The sequence below is a fragment of the Oncorhynchus mykiss genome, chromosome 16, assembly GCF_057628025.1.
Source record: "Oncorhynchus mykiss isolate SJ-2025 chromosome 16, ASM5762802v1, whole genome shotgun sequence".
In the NCBI taxonomy this organism is placed as follows: domain Eukaryota; kingdom Metazoa; phylum Chordata; class Actinopteri; order Salmoniformes; family Salmonidae; genus Oncorhynchus; species Oncorhynchus mykiss.
The window spans coordinates 7881699-7904299 of NC_143037.1; the positions used below are offsets into that span (position 1 = coordinate 7881699).

The 22601-nt window shown below is 42.8% G+C and overlaps 1 protein-coding gene across 1 annotated transcript in view; it reads right to left on the reverse strand.

The window, feature by feature from the left end:
• Positions 1-7364: 7364 nt before the first annotated feature.
• Positions 7365-22601, reverse strand: part of LOC110492812 (growth arrest-specific protein 7) — a 90979-nt gene continuing 75742 nt past the window's right edge. The window contains exons 10-14 of the mRNA XM_036946081.2: positions 22119-22247; positions 18296-18419; positions 10553-10632; positions 10242-10340; positions 7365-10021 (exon numbers count right to left, since the gene is read on the reverse strand). Coding sequence (XP_036801976.2) covers positions 9908-10021; positions 10242-10340; positions 10553-10632; positions 18296-18419; positions 22119-22247 — 546 coding nt within the window. The 3' untranslated portion in view covers positions 7365-9907. The remainder of the gene's footprint in view (positions 10022-10241; positions 10341-10552; positions 10633-18295; positions 18420-22118; positions 22248-22601) is intronic.

A 22601-nucleotide genomic window follows, 5' to 3' on the forward strand; every position in this document is an offset into this window, starting at 1 on the left:
CACATGGTTAGCAGATGTTAATGCGAATGTAGCGAAATGCTTGTGCTTCTAGTTCCGACCATGCAGTAATATCTAACAAGTAATATAACCTAACACTTTCACAACAACTACCTTGTTTATACACACAAGTGTAAAGGAATTAATAAGAATATGTACATATAAATATATGAATGCGCGATGGCCGAACGGTATAGTCAAGATGCAGTAGATGGTATAGAGTACAGTATATACATATATGAGATGAGTAATGTAGGGTATGTAAACTTTATATTAAGTGGCATTGTTTAAAGTGGCTACTGATACATTTATTACATACATTTTTACATTATTAAAGTGGCTGGAGTTGAGTCAGTATGTTGGCAGCAGCCACTCAATGATAGTGATGGCTGTTTAACAGTCTGATGGCCTTGAGATAGAAGCTGTTCTTCAGTCTCTCGGTTCCAGCTTTGATGCACCTGTACTGACCTCGCCTTCTGGATGATAGCGGGGTGAACAGGCAGTGGCTCGGGTGGTTGTTGTCCTTGATGATCTTTTTGGCCTTCCTATGACATCTGGTTGTGTAGGTGTCCTGGAGGGCAGGTAGTTTGCCCCCGGTGATGAGTTGTGCAGACCTCACTACCCTCTGGAGAACCTTACGGTTGTGGGCGTAGCAGTTGCAGTACCAGGCGGTGATACAGCCCGACAGGATGCTCTCGATTGTGCATCTGTAAAAGTTTGTGAGGGTTTTTAATGACAACCCAAATTTCTTCAGCCTCATGAGGTTGAAGAGGCGCTGCTGCACCTTCTTCACTACGCTGTCTGTGTGGGTGGGCCATTTCAGTTTGTCCGTGATGTGTACGCCGAGGAACTTAAAACTTTCCACCTTCTCCACTACTGTCCCGTCGATGTGGATAGGGGTCTGCTCCCTCTGCTGTTTCCTGAAGTCCACGATCATCTACTTAGTTTTGTTGACATTGAGCGAGAGGTTATTTTCCTGACACCACACTCCGAGGGCCCTCACCTCCTCCCTGTAGGCCGTCTCGTCGTTGTTGGTAATCAAGCCTACCACTGTAGTGTCGTCTGCAATCTTATAGGTCATATAAGGAAATCGGTCAGTTTAAATAAATTCATTAGGCCCTAATCTATGGATTTCACATGACTGGGAATACAGGTATACATCTGTTGGTCACAGATACCTTAAAGAAACGTTAGGAGCCTGGATCAGAAAACCAGTCAGTATCTGGTATGCCAACCATTTGCCTCATGCAGCGTTACAGATCTCATTCGCATAGAGTTGATCAGGCTGTTGTTTGTGCCTTGTGAAATGTTTTCCCCCTCCGCTTCAATGGCTGTGTGAAGTTGCTGGATGTTGGCGGGAACTGGAACACGCTGTTGTACACGTCGATCCAGAGCATTCCAAACATGCTTGATGGGTGACGTGTCTGGTGAGTATGCAGGCCATGGAAGAAATGGGATATTTTCAGCTTTCAGGAATAGTGTACAGATCCTTGCGACATGGGGACATGGATTAACATGCTGAAATATGAGGGGATGGCGGCGGATGAATGGCACAACAATGGGTCCAAGGATCTCGTCATGGTATCTCTGTGCATTCAAATTGCCATCTATAAAATTAAATTGTGTTAGTTGTCCGTAGCTTATGCCTGCCCGTACCGTAACCCCACCACCACCATGGAGCGATGGAGCGCTCTGTTCACAACGTTGACATCAGAAAACAGACACCACAAGGTGCACCACTTTAATGTTTAATCAGCTTATTGATATGACACACATATCAGTTGGATGGATTATCTTGGCAAAGGAGAAACGCTCACTAACAGGGATGTAAACAAATTTGTGCACAAATTAGGAGAGAAATAAGCTTTTTCTGCAAATGGAATATTTCTGGGATCTTATATTTCAGCTCATGCACGTTACATGTTGTGTTTATATTTTTGTTCAGTGCATTCGGAAAGTATTCAGACCCCTTCCCTTTTACACATTTTATTACGTTACAGCCTTATTCATCAATCTACACACAATACCCCATAATGACAAAACAGGTTTTTAGAAACGTTTGCTAATTTATTACAAATTAAAAAACAGAAATACCTTATTTACAAAAGTATTAAGGCCCTTTGCTATGAGACTAGAAATGTAGCTCAGGTGCTTCCTGTTTCCATTAATCATCCTTGAGATGTTTCTACAACTTGGAGTCCACCTGTGGTAAAATCAATTGATTGGACATGATTTGGAAAGGCACACACCTGTCTATATAAGGTCCCACAGTTGATAGTGCATGTCAGAGCTTAAACGTAGAGCTCCGAGACACGTACGTAGAGCTCCGAGACAGGATTGTGTCGAGGCTCAGATCTGGGGAAGGGTACCAAAACATTTCTGCAGAATTGGGGGTCCCCAAGAACACAGTGGCCTCCATCATTCTTAAGTGGAAGAAGTTTGGAACTACCAAGACTATTCCTAGAGCTGGCCGGCCAAACTGAGAAATTGGGGGAGGTGACCAAGAACTCGATGGTGACTCTGACAGAGCTCCAGAGTTCCTCTGTGGAGATGGGAGAACCTTCCAAAAGGACAACTATCTCTGCATCACTCCACCAATCAGGCCTTTATGGTAGAGTGGCCAGACGGAAGCCACTCCTCAGTAGAAGGCACATGACAGCCCGCTTGGAGTTTGCCAAAGATTATCTGGTCTGATGAAATCAAGATTGAACTCTTTGGCCTGAATGCCAATTGTCACATCTGGAGGAAACTTGGCACCATCCCTACGGTAAAGCATGGTGGTGGAAGCATTATGCTGTGGGGATGTTTTTCAGCTGCAGAGACTTGGAGTCTAGTCAGGATCGAGGGTAAGATGAACAGAGCAAAGTACAGAGAGATCCTTGATGAAAACCTGCTCCAGAGCACTCAGGACCTCAGACTGGGACCTTCCACCACAACAATGACCCTAAGCACACAGCCAAGACACCACAGGAGTGGCTTCAGGACAAGTCTCTGAGTGTACTTGAATGGCCCGGCCAGAGTCCGGACTTGAATCCGATCGAACATCGCTGGAAAGACTTGAAAATAGCTGTGCAACGACTCTCCCCATCCAATCTGACAGAGCTTGAGAGGATCTGCAGAGAAGAATGGGAGAAACTCCCCAAATACAGCTGTGCCAAGCTTCTAGCGTCATATCCAAGTTAGACTCCAGGCTGTAATCGCAGCCAAAGGTTCTTCAACAAAGTACTGAGTAATGGGTCTGAATACTTTTGTCAATAAGTTATTTCTGTTTTTCATTTTAAATGGATTTGCACAAATTTCTAAAATCTTGTTTTTGCTTTGTCATTTAGGGGGTATTGTGTTTAGATTGCTGAGTAATATTTTGTATTGAATGGATACCACAGTGGATACTGTCTCCTTTGGATCAAAATGAAAGTAGGTAGTTACTGCAACACAACACTTAGCAGCCGTAAGAGGTAATCTGCTGATCAGACCCACTGCTGTGTCTGACCATCTCTGACTAATCTCAGGGGAATTAACTCAGTAAAAGCATTGAGACGCCAGGGAACCGGTAAGAACAAGAACATCTCTGATTAAACCCATACGTCGTAAAAGCTTTTTCTGTACATTCATTGGTGTTGTACAAATTCTATAGTTGACGTTAAAACACAGCTTTGGCTTGTTCATTGATTATGCTTTATAAGGCAAATTGAAGATTGCGGAATAAAAAGATTTTCCTCTAAATATTTAGGCTTTGTTATCGCCCAGGGGAGCACCAATGGTTTTGTCGCTGTGTGCTGAGTAACATAAGAAAAGAAGAGGAGAAGAGAAGAGTCTTAAATTATCCACAGCAAGCGCAGCATTTCATAACCTACGTAATGCTAGTGATGTAACATCAACTGTGAGACAATGATTAGTTACATGGTTTCCTCCGGTTCATGTCTTATTGAAACAGGCTGATACAAGAAACCAAGCAGAGGAGAGCATTGGATACGACACACGAGTCCAGAGTCCAGAGTCTCAGTGCCACCGATTGCACAGGTACGTTCCTTATGCATCTTGTTTTGTAGAAAACTACAAGACAATAGACCGTTTGGGATGCAGGGTTGCATGCTTTCTAGAGACGGATGCAGAGGTTGCGAGAGCAAGGTGGACAGAAATCTGATATTATTAGGTTTCCAGTGAGTCGTTTCAGGACGAATCTCTCTGTCCCTCTCTCGCTCCTGCTTGCCTCACTCTGCATGCGCTCTGCTCATGGTGGCTCTTGGTCGGTGAGTATCCATAGCAACGGCTCCGCTTGGGCTGCTCTGCTCATTGAAGAGACATTAGAGAGCAGTTAGTTGTATAATTACTTTTCGTCATTGTAAACTCCGACAACTCAAGGAACATTATGTTATGATCTTAGTCAGACATGACTGTATTGCGCAACAGAGCACGAGCAAATGGCTCAGCTACAAAATGTTAGTGATCAATTTAGTGATACCCGAGCCCTACCAGTAACCTAATTATTGATGAAAAACAGGCCCTTACCCAGCTCTATCCTAATCAGTGGAGGCTGCTGAGGGGAGGACGGTTTATAATGATGGCTAGAATGGAGTGTAACGGAATGGTAGCAAACCCATTCATGTGTTCAATACCATTCCGGCTATTATTTTAACCGTCCTCCTATCAGCAGCCTCCACTGATCCTGATGTACAAACTCTGTCAGGTTAGATGGGGAGCATTGCTGCAGAGCTATTTTCAGGTCTCTCCAGAGTTGTTCGATCGGGTTCAAGTCAGGGCTCTGGCTGGGCCACTCAAGGACATTCAGAGACGAATCCTGAAGCCACTCCTGCGTTGTCTTGGCTGTGTGCTTAGGGTCGTTGCCCTGTTGGAAGGTAAACCTTCGCCTCAGTCTGAGGTCCTGAGCGCTCTGGAGCAGGTTTTCATCTAGGATCTCTCTGTACTTTGCTCCGCTCCTTGATCCTGACTAGTCTCCCAGTCCCTGCCGCTGAAAAACATCCCCACAACGTGATGCTGCCACTACCTTGCTTCACCGTAGGGATGGTGCCAGGTTTCCTCCAGATGTGACGCTTGGCATTCAGGCCAAAGAGTTCAATCTTGGTTTCATCAGACCAGAGAATCTAGGTGCCTTTTGGCAAACTCCAAGCGGGCTGTCAAGTGCCTTTTACTAAGGAGTGGCTTCCGTCTGGCTACTCTACCATAAAGGCCTGATTGGTGAAGTGCCGCAGAGATAGAGATGTCCTTCTGGAAGGTTCTTCCATCTCAACAGAGGAACTCTTGAGCTCTGTCAGAGTGACCATCAGGTTTTTGGTCACCTCCCTGACCAAGGCCCTTCTCCCCCGATTGCTGATCTAGGATTCGTCCATTTAAGAATGATGGAGGCCACTGTGTTCTTGGGGAAATGTTTATCGACACAGTCCTGTCTCGGAACTCTACGGACAATTCCTTTGACCTCAAGGCTTGGTTTTTGCTCTGACATGCAATGTAAACTATGGGACCTTATATAGACAGGTGTGTGCCTTTCCAAATCATGTCCAATCAATTGAATTTACCACAGGTGGACTCCAATCAAGTTGTAGAAACATCTCAAGGATGATCAATGTAAACAGGATGCACCTGAGCTCTATTTCGAGTCTCATAGTGAAGGGTCTGAATACTTATATAAATAAGGGATTTCTGTTTTATATTTTGAATACATTTGCAAAAAAAAAAAAAAAACTGTTTTCTCTTTGTCATTATGGGGTATTGTGTGTAGATTGCTGAGGGGAAAAGATATACATTTTTGAATAAGTCTATAATTGAACAAAATGTGAAAAATGTCAAAGTGTCTGAATACTTTCTGAAGGCACCAATCGGGCCAGAAACTTTTCACCTCATTTTTGCATTCCAGTTCAACATTTACCTGCTCTGTCGACGTCTACCATTGAAAACGATTGAAGACTACAGGCGTAAATGTCATGCCGGTTGAATTTGAGCAATATGATTGGCAGTTTGTTTAAGCATCAGTTGATGCCTTCACACAGCTGTCTGGAGGAGCACATGAGTTGATGCCTTCTCACAGCTGTCTGGAGGAGCACATGAGTTGATGCCTTCTCACAGCTGTCTGGAGGAGCACATGAGTTGATGCCTTCTCACAGCTGTCTGGAGGAACACATGAGTTGATGCCTTCACACAACTGTCTGGAGGAGCACATGAGTTGATGCCTTCACACAACTGTCTGGAGGAGCACATGAGTTGATGCCTTCTCACAGCTGTCTGGAGGAGCACATGAGTTGATGCCTTCTCACAGCTGTCTGGAGGAGCACATGAGTTGATGCCTTCTCACAGCTATCTGGAGGAGCACATGAGTTGATGCCTTCTCACAGCTGTCTGGATGAAAAAGAACAGGTTTATAAAAGGTTAAGAACTGACTGAATATAGTTGATCTCATGTATCTTTGCAATTTATTAATCAGACAATGTAGTTACATGTTCATGGTGCCACATCCAGACAAGACTCCTTTGTATTTTTAATAAAACAATCAGGACTTGCCAGACAGTGACGTTAAAGTGAGTGACTTGTCAATAGCCTCCTGAATTACATCGTTAAGAGAGCTGTTCATTTGGCTCCCTTACTGGTAGGCTTTTTGGTAAATATCTATAGATAAATTATGAAAACATTCGGTAAATCCTCCTCACAGCAGGAAAAATACGTATCCTAGTGGAGCGGTAGTCTCACTGGTCCAAAATATGAGAAAAGAAAACAGATTGAATTGTTTGAAAAGCTAAAGACACTGACGGTGACTTTGGAAAGTATTCACCCCCTTGGCATTTTTCCTATTTTGTTGCCTTACAATTTGGAATGAAAATGTATTTATTGGGGGTTTGTATCATTTGATTTACACAACACTTTGAAGATGCAAAATATTTTTTTATTGTGAAACAAACAAGAAATAAGACAAAAAAACAGAAAACTTAAGCGTGTATAACTATTCACCCCCCCAAAATCAATATGTTGTAGAGCCACCTTTTGCAGCAAATACAGCTGCAAGTCTCTGGGGTATGCCTATATAAGCTTGGCACATCTAGCCACTGGGATATTTGCCCATTCTTTAAGGCAAAACTGCTCCGGTTCCTTCAAGTTGGATAGGTTCCGTCAGGTGCACAGCAATCTTTGTAATACCACAGATTCTCGGTTGGATTGAGGTCTGGGCTTTGACTAGGCCATTCCAAGACATTTAAATGTTTCCCTTTAAACCACTCGAGTGTTGCTTTAACCTTTTATAACTAGGGGGCAGTATTTTCATTTTTGGATAAAAAACATTCCCGTTGTAAACGTTATATCAATCATAATCCAGTATTTTGTTGTATCAAAACAGCCGAAAGAAACTACCAGAGATAGTTGTAAAATAAAATGTATATCTATTTATTTATAATATTAATGGCAGAAACATTAACGACAAACATTCAGAAGTTATGTCCATGTAGAATCCTTGGAACGTTCAAGGTTTTAGAACCAGAAAGTAATGGAACACTCTATACAACATGTACGCATCTGATTGGACAGTAGAACTGTAGATCTATATGTGTAATACTTACCGGATAGATACAAGACAACGCTATAATAACATTCCATTATTCATTTCAACTGTACCCGCACCCCTGTGCACTGTGTGTGTATATACAGTATAGACAAACACACTGAGTGTACAAAACATTAGGAACACTTTGCTAACATTGAGTTGCACCCCCTTTTGTACTCATAACAGATTTGTGTCAATCTTTCTTCAAAACTTCACATCTGTCGAAAACATCCCAAAATCAGATTTATTTATAAAGCCCTTCTTACATCAGCTGATACTTCTTACATCAACATTCACCTTAAAAACCTCACTTCATAGTTCACATGTAGATAAAATATAATCTATACATTTGATTGCATTTGATGTACGTAGCAGCAGCAGTAGCTGTTAAATGTCCTAATTAACCTCTGTGTTAGTATTTCAGTTGGTCAGCAATTTACTGAGTGTGTTTATACAGACAATTCTAACAAAGATTTTCATGACTAAACCAAGATAGACCACAGCTTGTCATTTCCAATGGGAACAAATTAGTCACAATGGGAAGAACAAGGAAGGAGGTGAGCAGAGCCAAGCACGCCCTAGCAATATCCTAATAGCACATTCCAGAATATATCTGCATATATCCGTTACGGAACGCCTACTCTGTGAAGTGCGCTTGTGAAATAACTCAATTCGCCTTTGCACTCCTTCTAAACAGCGCAATTTTTTTTCAAACTTTTGAAAAGATTAAAGTCTACAAAACTTTGTCCACTCTGTTCATAATATATTCTAGTCCTGGGAACAGAAAAGGCAGTGTACTTAAGAACAGTCGAATTAGACATTCCATTAACACTTAGCATATAGAACAGTTAATGATGAATCAATATATAAAAGAAATGCAAGCCGGTCAGCATACATATCATCACACTCCCTCATCCATATAGAATCCTCTAGGTCATAATGAACACTGTCTGTCTGCCATATAGAATCCTCTAGGTCATAATGAACATTGTCTGTCTACCATATAGAATCCTCTAGGTCATAATGAACACTGTCTGTCTACCATATAGAATCCTCTAGGTCATAATAAACACTGTCTGTCTACCATATAGAATCCTCTAGGTCATAATGAACACTGTCTGTCTACCATATATAATCCTCTAGGTCACAATGAACACTGTCTGTCTACCATATATAATCCTCTAGGTCACAATGAACACTGTCTGTCTACCATATAGAATCCTCTAGGTCATAATGAACACGGTCTGTCTGCCATATAGAATCCTCTAGGTCATAATGAACACTGTCTGTCTACCATATAGAATCCTCTAGGTCATAATGAACACTGTCTGTCTACCATATAGAATCCTCTACGTCATAATGAACACTGTCTGTCTACCATATAGAATCCTCTAGGTCACAATGAACACTGTCTGTCTACCATATATAATCCTCTAGGTCACAATGAACACTGTCTGTCTACCATATAGAATCCTCTAGGTCATAATGAACACTGTCTGTCTACCATATAGAATCCTCTAGGTCATAATGAACACTGTCTGTCTGCCATATAGAATCCTCTAGGTCATAATAAACACTGTCTGTCTACCATATAGAATCCTCTAGGTCATAATGAACACTGTCTGTCTACCATATAGAATCCTCTAGGTCATAATGAACACTGTCTGTCTACCATATAGAATCCTCTAGGTCATAATGAACACTGTCTGTCTACCATATAGAATCCTCTAGGTCATAATGAACACTGTCTGTCTACCATATAGAATCTTCTAGGTCATAATGAACACTGTCTGTCTACCATATAGAATCCTCTAGGTCATAATGAACACTGTCTGTCTGCCATATAGAATCCTCTAGGTCATAATAAACACTGTCGGTCTACTATATAGAATCCTCTAGGACATAATGAACACTGTCTGTCTGCCATATAGAATCCTCTAGGTCATAATGAACACTGTCTACCATATAGAATCCTCTAGGTCATAATGAACACTGTCTGTCTACCATATAGAATCCTCTAGGTCAAAATAAACACTATCTGTCTACCATATAGAATCCTCTAGGTCATAATGAACACTGTCTGTCTACCATATAGAATCCTCTAGGTCATAATAAACACTGTCTGTCTACCATATAGAATCCTCTAGGTCATAATGAACAATGTCTGTCTACCATATAGAATCCTCTAGGTCATAATGAACACTTTCTGGTGGTGGTGCTCGCTCTCTAAAGAGCAGACTTTTGTCTATGGAGCTGTGGAGCCAGATTTCTCAGGATGTCTATAATATCTCAAAGTTGACATTGAAGCCCCCGTAAAGATCCAGGCTTGTGGATCCACATGTGTGTGACCCCTGGGAACAAGGTGTGTTATATCTCAATGTCCACAGGCCTGATGTCTCCTGTCTTCTGCTCCTGGACCCAGAGCTCTCTGTCTCTAGCTGGGTCCACACTCTGTAGCAGCTGATCCACTGGCTCCATCGTCTGCAAGGACACGTGGATAAACAGTCAATACCCTGTGTGTGTGTGTGTGTGTGTGTGTGTGTGTGTGTGTGTGTGTGTGTGTGTGTGTGTGTGTGTGTGTGTGCGTGCGCGTGTGTGTGTACGTGCGAGTGTGTGTGTGTCTGTGCAGCTCTGAAAAATACACAGAAAAACAAGGCATTGAGTGCTCTCTACTGGTAATACAAGGTGGTGCTTGACTTACACTCTGGTTAAACATGTCAGTCTCATGCCGTAAGGTGGTGTACTGAGACAGATGCTGTCGTATCATCTCCACCCTCTCTACCTCCAGCCTCTCCAGCTCCTGAAGGACAGAAAGGATTGAAGGGAACATGGGTTTTTGGATTACGTGATTCAGATGAATCCTTTCTGTGGTTTGCCAGACTCACCGATAAGCCAACCTCACTGTTCCTGAAGAAGGCTGAAGTAGAAACAGACCAGCACCCAGGCTACCAAAGCAATACGCTACATACATCACCATCAGTGATAAGGAGGAAACACAAAGGAGAGTCTTACCAGGCTTGTGGTCACCATCTCCTCAAACCATTTGGACTGCGACTGGTTGTAAAGGTCCACACAGCGCATCAGGTCGTCTCCTGGTAGACAGAAAATACTGTTTAGACAAACGGTATCTATTGGACACTGACTGCACCTTTCTTTCCCCCGGGTTTATGAAGCTTGAAACGGTTGTTCAATCACTTCTCCAGCAGGAGGAGTCAAAGTCCAAATATTAATTTACAAAAGCAACAACTTTTTACATGTACATTTTAAAGTCAATTAGCAGACGCTCATATTCAGAACAACTTACAATTATTGCGGTCATCTTAAGATATCTAGGTGAGACACATCGCAATCGTATCAAGTACATTTACCAAAAACAAAGTACACTACATGACCAATAGTATGTGGACATCTGCTCGTCTCATTCCAAAATCATGGGCATTATTATGGAGTTGGTCCCCCCTTTGCTGCCATAACAGCCTCCACTCTTCTGGGAAGGCTTTCCACTAGATGTTGAAACATTGCTGCAGGGACTTGCTTCCATTCAGCCACAAGAGCATTGGTGAGGTTGGGCACTGATGTTGGGCGATTAGGTCTGGCTCACAGTCGGTGTTCCAATTCATCCCAAAGGTGTTCGATGGGGTTGAGGCCAGGTTTCAGTGTAGGCCAGTCAAGTTCGTCCACACCGATCTCGACAAATCATTTCTATACGGGCCTTGCTTTGTGCACGGGGGCATTGTCATGCTGAAACAGGAAAGGGCATTCCACAAACTGTTGCCACAAAGTTGGAAGCACAGAATCCCCTAGAATGTCATTGTATGCTGTAGCGTTAAGATTTCCCTTCACTGGAACTAAGGGGCCCGAACCATGAAAAACAGCCCCAGACCATTAATCCTCCTCCACCAAACTTTACAGTTGGCACTATGCATTGGGGCAGGTATTGTTCTCCTGGCATCCCCCAAACCCAGATTAGTCCGTCAGCCTGCCAGATGGTGAAGTGTGATTTATCACTCCGGAGAACGTGTTTCCACTGCTCCAGAGACCAATGGTGCCAATCTTTACACCACTCCAGCTAACGCTTGGCATTGTGTATGGTGATCTTAGGCTTGGGTGTGGCTGCTCGGCAATGGCCATTTGTGTGTGGCTGTTCGGCATATTGTGCTGACGTTGCTTCCAGAGGCAGTTTAGAACTGGGTAGTGAGTGCAATCAAGGACAGACTATTGTTATGCGCTACGCGCTTCAGCACTCGGCGCTCCCATTCTGTGCACTTGTGTGGCTTAACACTTTGAGGCTAAGCCGTTGTTGCTCATAAACGTTTCCACTTCACAATAACAGCACTTACAGTTGACCGGGACAGCTCTAGCAGGGCAGACATTTTATAAATAACTAAATGGTTAACTAAGTGGATAACTAAGTGGATAACTAAGTGGATAACTACGTGGATAACTAAGTGGATAACTAAGTGGATAACTAAGTGGATAACTAATGGATAACTAAGTGGATAACTAAGTGGATAACTAAGTGGATAACTAATGGATAACTAAGTGGATAACTAAGTGGATAACTAGTGGATAACTAAGTGGATAACTAATGGATAACTAAGTGGATAACTAAGTGGATAACTAAGTGGATAACTAAGTGGATAACTATGTGGATAACTAAGTGGATAACTAAGTGGATAACTAAGTGGATAACTAATGGATAACTAAGTGGATAACTAAGTGGATAACTAAGTGGATAACTATGTGGATAACTATGTGGATAACTAAGTGGATAACTAAGTGGATAACTAATGGATAACTAAGTGGATAACTAAGTGGATAACTAAGTGGATAACTAAGTGGATAACTAATGGATAACTAAGTGGATAACTATGTGGATAACTAGTGGATAACTAAGTGGATAACTAATGGATAACTAAGTGGATAACTAAGTGGATAACTAAGTGGATAACTATGTGGATAACTATGTGGATAACTAAGTGGATAACTAAGTGGATAACTAATGGATAACTAAGTGGATAACTAAGTGGATAACTAAGTGGATAACTAAGTGGATAACTATGTGGATAACTAAGTGGATAACTAAGTGGATAACTAAGTGGATAACTAAGTGGATAACTAATGGATAACTAAGTGGATAACTAAGTGGATAACTAAGTGGATAACTATGTGGATAACTAAGTGGATAACTAAGTGGATAACTAATGGATAACTAAGTGGATAACTAAGTGGATAACTAATGGATAACTAATGGATAACTAAGTGGATAACTAAGTGGATAACTAAGTGGATAACTAAGTGGATAACTAATGGATAACTAAGTGGATAACTAAGTGGATAACTAATGGATAACTATGTGGATAACTACGTGGATAACTAAGTGGATAACTATGTGGGTAACTAATGGATAAATATGTGGATAACTATGTGGGTAACCAATGGATAACTAAGTGGATAACTAAGTGGATAACTAAGTGGAAAACTAATGGATAACTAAGTGGATAACTAAGTGGATAACTAGTGGATAACTAAGTGGATAACTAATGGATAACTAAGTGGATAACTAAGTGGATAAATAAGTGGATAACTATGTGGATAACTAAGTGGATAACTAAGTGGATAACTAAGTGGATAACTAAGTGGATAACTAATGGATAACTAAGTGGATAACTAAGTGGATAACTAAGTGGATAACTATGTGGATAACTATGTGGATAACTAAGTGGATAACTAAGTGGATAACTAAGTGGATAACTAAGTGGATAACTAGTGGATAACTAAGTGGATAACTAATGGATAACTAAGTGGATAACTAAGTGGATAACTAAGTGGATAACTATGTGGATAACTAAGTGGATAACTAAGTGGATAACTAAGTGGATAACTAAGTGGATAACTATGTGGATAACTATGTGGATAACTATGTGGATAACTAAGTGGATAACTAAGTGGATAACTAATGGATAACTAAGTGGATAACTAAGTGGATAACTAGTGGATAACTAAGTGGATAACTAATGGATAACTAAGTGGATAACTAAGTGGATAACTAAGTGGATAACTATGTGGATAACTAAGTGGATAACTAAGTGGATAACTAAGTGGATAACTAAGTGGATAACTAATGGATAACTAAGTGGATAACTAAGTGGATAACTAAGTGGATAACTATGTGGATGACTAAGTGGATAACTAAGTGGATAACTAATGGATAACTAAGTGGATAACTAAGTGGATAACTAATGGATAACTATGTGGATAACTAATGGATAATTAATGGATAACTAAGTGGATAACTAAGTGGATAACTAAGTGGATAACTAAGTGGATAACTAATGGATAACTAAGTTGATAACTAAGTGGATAACTACGTGGATATCTATGTGGATAACTAAGTGGATAACTAAGTGGATAACTAATGGGTAACTATGTGGATAACTAAGTGGATAACTAATGGATAACTAAGTGGATAACTAAGTGGATAACTATGTGGATAACTAATGGATAACTAAGTGGATAACTAAGTGGATAACTATGTGGATAACTATGTGGATAACTAATGGATAACTATGTGGATAACTAAGTGGATAACTATGTGGATAACTAATGGATAACTAAGTGGATAACTAAGTGGATAACTAAGTGGATAACTAAGTGGATAACTAAGTGGATAACTAAGTGGATAACTAGTGGATAACTAAGTGGATAACTAAGTGGATAACTAAGTGGATAACTACGTGGATAACTAAGTGGATAACTATGTGGATAACTATGTGGATAACTAATGGATAACTAAGTGGATAACTAATGGATAACTATGTGGATAACTATGTGGATAACTAAGTGGATAACTATGTGGATAACTAAGTGGATAACTAAGTGGATAACTAATGGATAACTAAGTTGATAACTAAGTGGATAACTAAGTGGATAACTAAGTGGATAACTAAGTGGATAACTAAGTGGATAACTAATGGATAACTATGTGGATAACTAATGGATAACTAAGTGGATAACTAATGGATAACTAAGTGGATAACTAAGTGGATAACTTTTTAATAATCATTTTTGGAGCGCAAAAAATTTTTGAAGACGTGGGTGCTTGGTATTGTTGTTTCTCACTCATTAACATATTTGAGGTGTGCCTTGTAAGTGGTTATATTTCTTGCACCCATTACTGAGAGTTCGGTACTAATTTAAGTGATATGTGGTGGTGGTTCCCTAACAAATACATTTAATTAGGAAACAGATCAGAGCCATGTCCATTTGATCTGTTTTGCCCAGTAGTCACTGTCAGTTTAGAAGCTTTATTAAGGCCTAAAGTGCAAGTGATATGAAGCACCTAATATCAGTTGCTATAGTTAATATACATTATAATTAAATTTTTACTATTAGCAATTGCTGATGTTATTTTCAATACAGTTGAACAATAATGTACTAAATTGCTGCTTGCTATATATTCACTGCAGCATACTGTAAATTCTGGTGCATTGTGGATAGAAATTGTGTGAGGAGAAAGAATCGGTGGCTCAATAACATATTTTAATTGCAGGCCTTGTAAATGGCTATACGGTGCACCTGTTAGTAATATTCCGGTACCAATTTAAGGGATATATGGTAGTAGTTCCCTAACAATTTGTCACGTTCTGACCTTTATTTCCTTTGTTTTGTATTTATTTAGTATGGTCAGGGTGTGAGTTGGGTGGGCAGTCTATGTTTGTTTTTCTATGATTTGGGTATTTCTATGTTTCGGCCTAGTATGGTTCTCAATCAGAGGCAGGTGTCATTAGTTGTCTCTGATTGAGAATCATACTTAGGTAGCCTGGGTTTCACTGTGTGTTTGTGGGTGATTGTTCCTGTCTCCGTGTTTGCACCAGATAGGGCTGTTTTAGGTTTTCACGTTTCTTGTTTTTGTTAGTCTGTTCATGTGAAGTGCTTTATTAAAGAACCATGAATAGAAACCACGCTGCGTTTTGGTCCGCCTCTCCTTCAACTCAAGAGAACCGTTACACAATTAAATGTGTATAGGAAACAGATCAGAGTCATAGCGAGTCTTAGACCGGTGGGAGTGAGATTTTTTGGAAAGAGTGGATCCCTGCTTTTTTGCAGACCAATATGGTGTGTCAGGCTGGGTAAAGGACAAACTGGGAATGGTTACATCTGGGAAAGTTTTGAGAAGTGGACTCATTTCGATTTTTTTGTGCATCCTCCACCCAGAGGAAGTGGGCGCTTCGCGTCACACAGCTTGGAGCTCAACACGTGGCATGCTTTCCTCTCTGAAACAGGGCGCCGCTTAAATCCTGTGATCCGTGACGTAGCGTTGAGTATATAGATGGATCAAATGAAAAATAATATTCCTGGTGTTTGTGACGCCTGCCGTTTGGTGAGACGTAGACCCGGTGGCAATGGCGAGACTGAAAATACCCTGTCTGTCTTGTTGAGCTTTGACACAGAGTTTCTAGCTGTTAAGGTCAGGTTAGGTTATGTTTGCTACTCTGTGAGGGCCTATGTTACAAACACTCTACAGTGCTTTAGGTGCTTCAGGCCACTTTGTTAAGGTAAAACTCGACCCTCAAAATAAGGCCTTATGATATATGTAATATATTGTCATATAGAGGTCAGCACACTGGGAAATATGCAACACGCTACAGTGCTTTAGGTGCCTCTGACTATGCAGCAGGGCATGGTCAGAGGGAGTGTACAGTTGCGATAGAGAAAGCACTGTGTTGACAGTGGGGGTGGCCATGCAACGTGGGATCCGAAGTGTCCTATGAGAGAGAGACAGGTTGAGATTGCCACAGTTCGAGTTGGGGAAGAAAGTTTCCTATGCTGAGGCAGTGAAGAGAGTAGAGGATGGCCCAAGGGTTAGTTATTTGACTGGGAGAAACCCCAGTGAGTAGGCCTGAAGGGAGAGAGCTCCAGACCGGATGAGCTTTAGTAAGGTTGAATTTCTTGCGTTTTATAGACATGGTGATCAACTGCTCTGTACTGATGGAGCAGAAGTCACAGAAGATAGATGTGGAGGTTGCAGCAGCAGAGAAATATTCTGGGAAGATTTTAGTACAGAAAATCTACAGGAAGTATTGAGAGAAAAAGGGTTCAACGACCTAGGATCTTTTAGGGCCAAGGTGGCTAGATGGGGTGGCTAGATTTTGGGGCGGCTAGATTTTGGGGCATAGTATATAGGTGCAGGGTTAGATAGTGGTGACATTTTCCCATTCCCCTTTACCCAGTTTTTTTGTTTGTGACCAATATGTGCAATTTACACTCCGACCTGCGAAAGGCAGCAACACAGCGTCTTGTCTGACGGAAAACCACGCGAAGAAGAATAAGTAGTAGTAGTGGTAGTAGTAGTAGCAGTAGCAGTAGTAGTAGTGGTAGTGGTAGTAGCAGTAGCAGTAGTAGTAGTGGTAGTGGTAGTAGTAGTAGTAGTAGCAGCAGTAGCTGTGGTAGTAGTAGTGGTAGTAGTAGTAGTAGCTGTGGTAGTAGTAGTAGTAGTAGCAGCAGTAGTAGTAGTAGTGGTAGTAGTAGTAGTAGTAGCAGCAGTAGCTGTGGTAGTAGTAGTGGTAGTAGTAGTAGTAGCAGTGGTGGTAGTGGTAGTAGTAGTAGAGGTAGTGGTTGTGGCGGTAGTGGTAGTAGTAGTAGTGGTAGTAGCAGTGGTAGTGGTAGTAGCAGTAGCAGTAGCAGTAGTAGTAGCAGTAGCAGTGGTAGTGGTAGTAGCAGTAGCAGTAGTAGTAGCAGTAGCAGTGGTAGTGGTAGTAGCAGTGGTAGTGGTAGTAGCAGTAGTAGTAGTAGTAGTGGTAGTGGTAGTAGCAGTAGTAGTAGTGGTAGTAGTAGTAGTCGTAGTAGTTGTAGTAGTAGTAGCTGTAGTAGTCAAAGTAGTAGTAGTAGTAGTAGTAGTAGCAGCAGCGGGTCTTAAACCTTTTAATGCAATAAAATGCAAATTAATTACTTAAAAATCATACAATGTGATTTTCTGGATTTTTGTTTTAGATTCCGTCTCTCACAGTTACCTATGATAACAATTACAGACCTCTACATGCTTTGTAAGTAGGAAAACCTGCAAAATCGGCAGTGTATCAAATACTTGTTCTTCCCACTGTGTGTATATATATATATATTCTGCACATCTACCATTCCAGTGTTTGATTGCTATATTGTAATTACTTTGCCACGTGGTTTATTTATTGCCTTACCTCCCTTATCCTACCTCATTTGCACTGACTGTATATAACCTTTTTCTACTGTGTTATTGACTGTATGTTTGTTTTATTACATGTGTAACTCTGTGTTGGTGTATGTGTCGAACTGCTGTGCTTTATCTTGGCCAGGTCGCAGATGCAAATGAGAACTTGTTCTCAACTGGCCTACCTGGTTAAATAAAGGTCAAATATATATATTTTTTAAGATTAAATTATTATTATTTTTTTTAATATACTTTATTTAGTCATACACAGACAGCAACGCCTCCCGCGACCCACCATTTGAGAATCGTTGGTTTAGAGTGTCTGTTTATCATGTCATAAACAACGTCTTTTTAAAAAAGTTAGCTAGATATACCCTAGACTCGCTTGGTCAGATTTGTGCTAGAATAACCTCTAATCTGCACAGATTAAAACCCTCAAGACTCCCAGTTGGGGACGAAACAAGTGACACCAATATCAGTTATGACAAACATGTGAGTCTTTGACCCCACTGGCTAAACCCACAGTGACCTTTGATAACCTTTGGTTTGACCTTTGACCTGGCTCTGACCTGCTTGTGTGGATTTCCGCTGAGCCTTCTTGATGTCTTCCTCCATCTTGTTGCTTAGTTTGATCTCCAGCTGCTGGGTCTTCACGTCCAAGTCCTTCTGTCTGTCCGCTAGAGCCTTACGGGCCTACAGAGATACATGCAGATCTTCAAATCAAATCACATTTTAATTGGTCACATACACATGGTTAGCAGATGTTAATGGGAGTGTAGCGAAATGCTTGCGCTTCTAGTTCCGACAGTGCAGTAATATCTAACAAGTAATCTAACAATTCCCAACAACTATCTAATACACACAAATCTAAAAGGGATGGAATAAGAATATGTACATATAAATATATGGATGAGCGATGGCCGAGAGGTAAAGGCAAGTTGCAAACGATGGTATAAGATACAGTATATACAAATGAGATGAGTAATTGTCACGACTTCCGCCGAAGTCGGCCCTTCTCCTTGTTCGGGTGGTGTTCGGCGGTCGACGTCACCGGCTTTCTAGTCACCACCGATCCATGTTTCAGTTTCGTTTTGTTTTGTCTGTATTACACACACCTGGTTTCAATTCCCAAATCATGTTCCTTATTTAACCCTCTGACAGAGCCCACTCCCTCTGAGTGTCCAGCTGTGCGTCTGTACATTCCGTTTGATGTCCGCGATCGTTTGATCTGTTGGGCTCACACGTCACCCTCCCTCTGGTCATCCTGCCTTACTGGGAAGTACTGGTGGCCCACTTTAGCTAAGGACGTGAGGGTTTATGTTTTCTCCTGTTCGGTATGCGCACAGTGCAAGGCACCTAGACACCTGCCCAGAGGAAAATTACAACTCCTTCCCGTTCCACAACGACCGTGGTCACACCTATCGGTGGATTTCGTGACGGATCTTCCCCCGTCGCGGTCGTTGTGGATCGGTCCTGCCGTCTCCTTCCTTTGCCCGGTCTTCCTACGGCTCTACAGACTGCGGAGGCCCTGTTCACCCACGTATTTCGGCACTACGGGGTGCCTGAGGATATAGTTTCTGATCGGGGTCCCCAATTCACGTCTAGAGTCTGGAGGGCATTTATGGAACGCCTGGGGGTCTCGGTCAGCCTTACCTCAGGTTTTCACCCCGAGAGTCAACCAGGATGTCAACCAGGATGTCAACCAGGATGTGGGTAGGTTTCTGCGGTCCTATTGCCAGGACCAGCCGGGGGAGTGGGCGGTTTACATCCACTGGGCGGAGATGGCCCAAAACTCCCTCCGCCACTCCTCTACCAACCTATCACCATTTCAGTGTATGCTGGGTTATCAGCCGATCCTGGCACCATGGCATCAGAGCCAGAACGAGGCTCCTGCGGTGGATGAATGGTTTCGGCACTCAGAGGAGACATGGAACGCTGCTCATGTGCGGCTACAACAGGCCGTCAGGAGGCAAAAGGCGAGTGCCGACTGCCACCGCAGTGAGGCCCTGGTGTATGCACTGGGGGATCGGGTCTGGTTCTCGACCCGAAACCTGCCCCTTCACCTGCCCTGCCGGAAGCTGGGTCCGCGGTTTGTGGGGCCATTTAAAGTCCTGAGGAGACTGAACGAGGTTTGTTATAGGTTACAACTCCCCCCTGATTATCACATTAACCCCTCGTTCCATGTGTCTCTCCTCAGGCCGGTGGTGGCTGGTCCGCTCCAGCAGTCTGAGGTGCGGGAGGTTCCTCCGCCCCCTCTGGACATCGAGGGGGTCCCGGCGTATACCGTACGAGCCATCATGGACTCAAGGCGTCGGGTGAGGGGCCTTCAGTACCTCGTGGAGTGGGAGGGGTACGGCCCGGAGGAGAGATGCTGGGTACCGGTGGAGGACATCCTAGATCCTTCATTGCTACAGAGTTTCACCGTCACCACCCGGATCGCCCTGCGTCCCGACCTCTGGGTCGTCCCCGAGGCTGGTGTCAGTATACAGTATATACAAATGAGACGAGTAATTGTCACGACTTCCGCTGAAGTCGGCCCTTCCCCTTGTTCGGGTGGTGTTCGGCTGTCGACGTCACCGGCTTTCTAGTCACCACCGATCCATGTTTCAGTTTCGTTTTGTTTTGTCTGTATTACACACACCTGGTTTCAATTCCCATATCATGTTCCTTATTTAACCCTCTGACATACATTTCTGTTCTGTCTGTGAGTGTTGGTGTCTTTAGTGGTTGTTGATTGTGCTAGTGTGTTTGTATGTTCCTATTTTGAATTTTTGCTTGATTTTTTGAGTAAACTCCGTTGTGTTGCTCAAAACCTGTGTCCTGCGCCTGACTCCGCTACATCTCTGCACCCAATCGCTGACAGTAATGTACGATATGTAAACATTATTAAAGTGGCATTGTTTAAAATGACTAGTGATCCATTTATTAAATTGGCCAGTGATTTGAGTCTCTATGTAGTGAGCAGCCTCTGCGAGTTAGTGATTGCTGTTTAGCAGTCTGATGGCCTTGAGATAGAAGCTGTTTTTCAGTCTCTCGGTCCCAGCTTTGATGGACCTGTACTGAGCTCGCCTTCTGGATGATAGCGGGGTGAACAGGCAGTGGCTCGGTTGGTTGTTGTCCTTGATGATCTTTTTGGCCTTTCTGTGACATCAGGTGCTGTAGGTGTCCTGGAGGGCAGGTAGTTTGACCCCGGTGATGCGTTGTGCAGACCGCACCTCCCTCTGGAGAGCCTTGCTGTTGAGGGCGGTGCAGTTGCCGTACCAGGCGGTGATGTAGCCTGACAGGATGCTCTCAATTGTGCATCTGTAAAAGTTTGTCAGGGTTTTAGATGACAAGCCACACTGTCGGTGTGGGTGGACCATTTCAGTTTGTCTGTGATGTGTACGCCGAGAAACTTAAACATTTCCACCTTCTCCACTACTGTCCTGTAGATGTGGATAGGGGGTTGTTCCCTCTGCTGTTTCCTGAAGTCCACGATCATCTCCTTTTTTTTTTACATTGAGTGAGAGGTTGTTTTCCTGACACCACACTCCGGCTGTCTCGTCGTGGTTGGTAATCAAGCCCACTAATGTTGTGTCATCTGCAAACTTGATGATTGAGTTGGAGGCGTGCATGGCCACGCAGTCATGGGAGTACAGGAGGGGACTGAGCATGCACCCTTGTGGGGCCCCAGTGTTAAGAGTCAGCGAAGTGGAGATTGTTTCCTACCTTCACCACCTCGAGGCGGCCCTTCAGAAAGTCCAGGACCCAATTGCACAGGGCGGGGTTGAGACCCAGGGCCTCCAGCTTGATAATGAGCTTTGGAGGGCACTATGGTGTTGAATGCTGAGCTGTAGTTGATGAACAGCATTCTTACATGGTTATTCCTCTTGTCCAGATGGGGTAGGGCAGTGTGCAGTGTGATGGCGACTGCATCGACTGTGGACCGGTTCGGGCAGTATGCAAACTGAAGTAGGTCTAGGGTGAGGTGGAGGTGATATGCTGAAGCGATCAGTCCAATCGTTATTTATAGAACAAGGAAGTGGTAGTGTGTGGGTGTGTGTTGACAGGAAACCGTCCTAGACTTAGGGGGGAGTTGTGGAATTTGAATCATGTCTGAGAAGATTCCTGAAATTCTACAGCTGCCAAGTGCAAGGACAGTTAATATTAAGTTGAGTTCTGTATGCTTTATGAGTGTGTGTTTGTGCCTCTGTGTGCATGTCTCTCTATTTGTGTGTGTGCCTGTGTGTGCCTGTGTGTGCCTGTGTGTGCCTGTGTGTGCCTGTGTGTGCCTGTGTGTGCCTGTGTGTGTCTGTGTGTGCCTGTGTGTGCCTGTGTGTGCCTGTGTGTGCCTGTGTGTGCCTGTGTGTGCCTGTGTGTGTTTGTTGCGTCTCACTGCATCAGGATTCGTACCTTCTCCACGGCTGAGTGTCGTCCAACCAGCTGTTTCCGTAGTTCTGCGATGTGATGATTGAACCTCTTCATGTCCTTCTTAAAGTTCTCTCTGAACGTCAACAGAGGCTTCTCCACCTCGCTCTGGAGCTGAAAGAGTTACATAACAGAAGTTTAAAGGCAGACCTGTTTAGAAGGCCTATGCGTGAAGTTCTTTCTTGGTCAAGTCACATGGTTAGCAAAAACAGCTGGCCTTTCCTATAAATAGATAATAAATAATGATATATTGTGATGACAGTTGTTTTATTTTTGTCTTGTTTTTTTATGCCTGTATCTCATATCCTCACACAGCAAATGGGTCAGTGTTCCCTACAATGTAAAACCCAATGTGTTGTCATTACTCAAAACTGTCATTACTACTACACTTAAGATACACTCAGTGGTCAGTTTATTAGGTACACCCATCTAGTACCCGGGTCGGACCCTCCTTTGCCTTCAGAACAG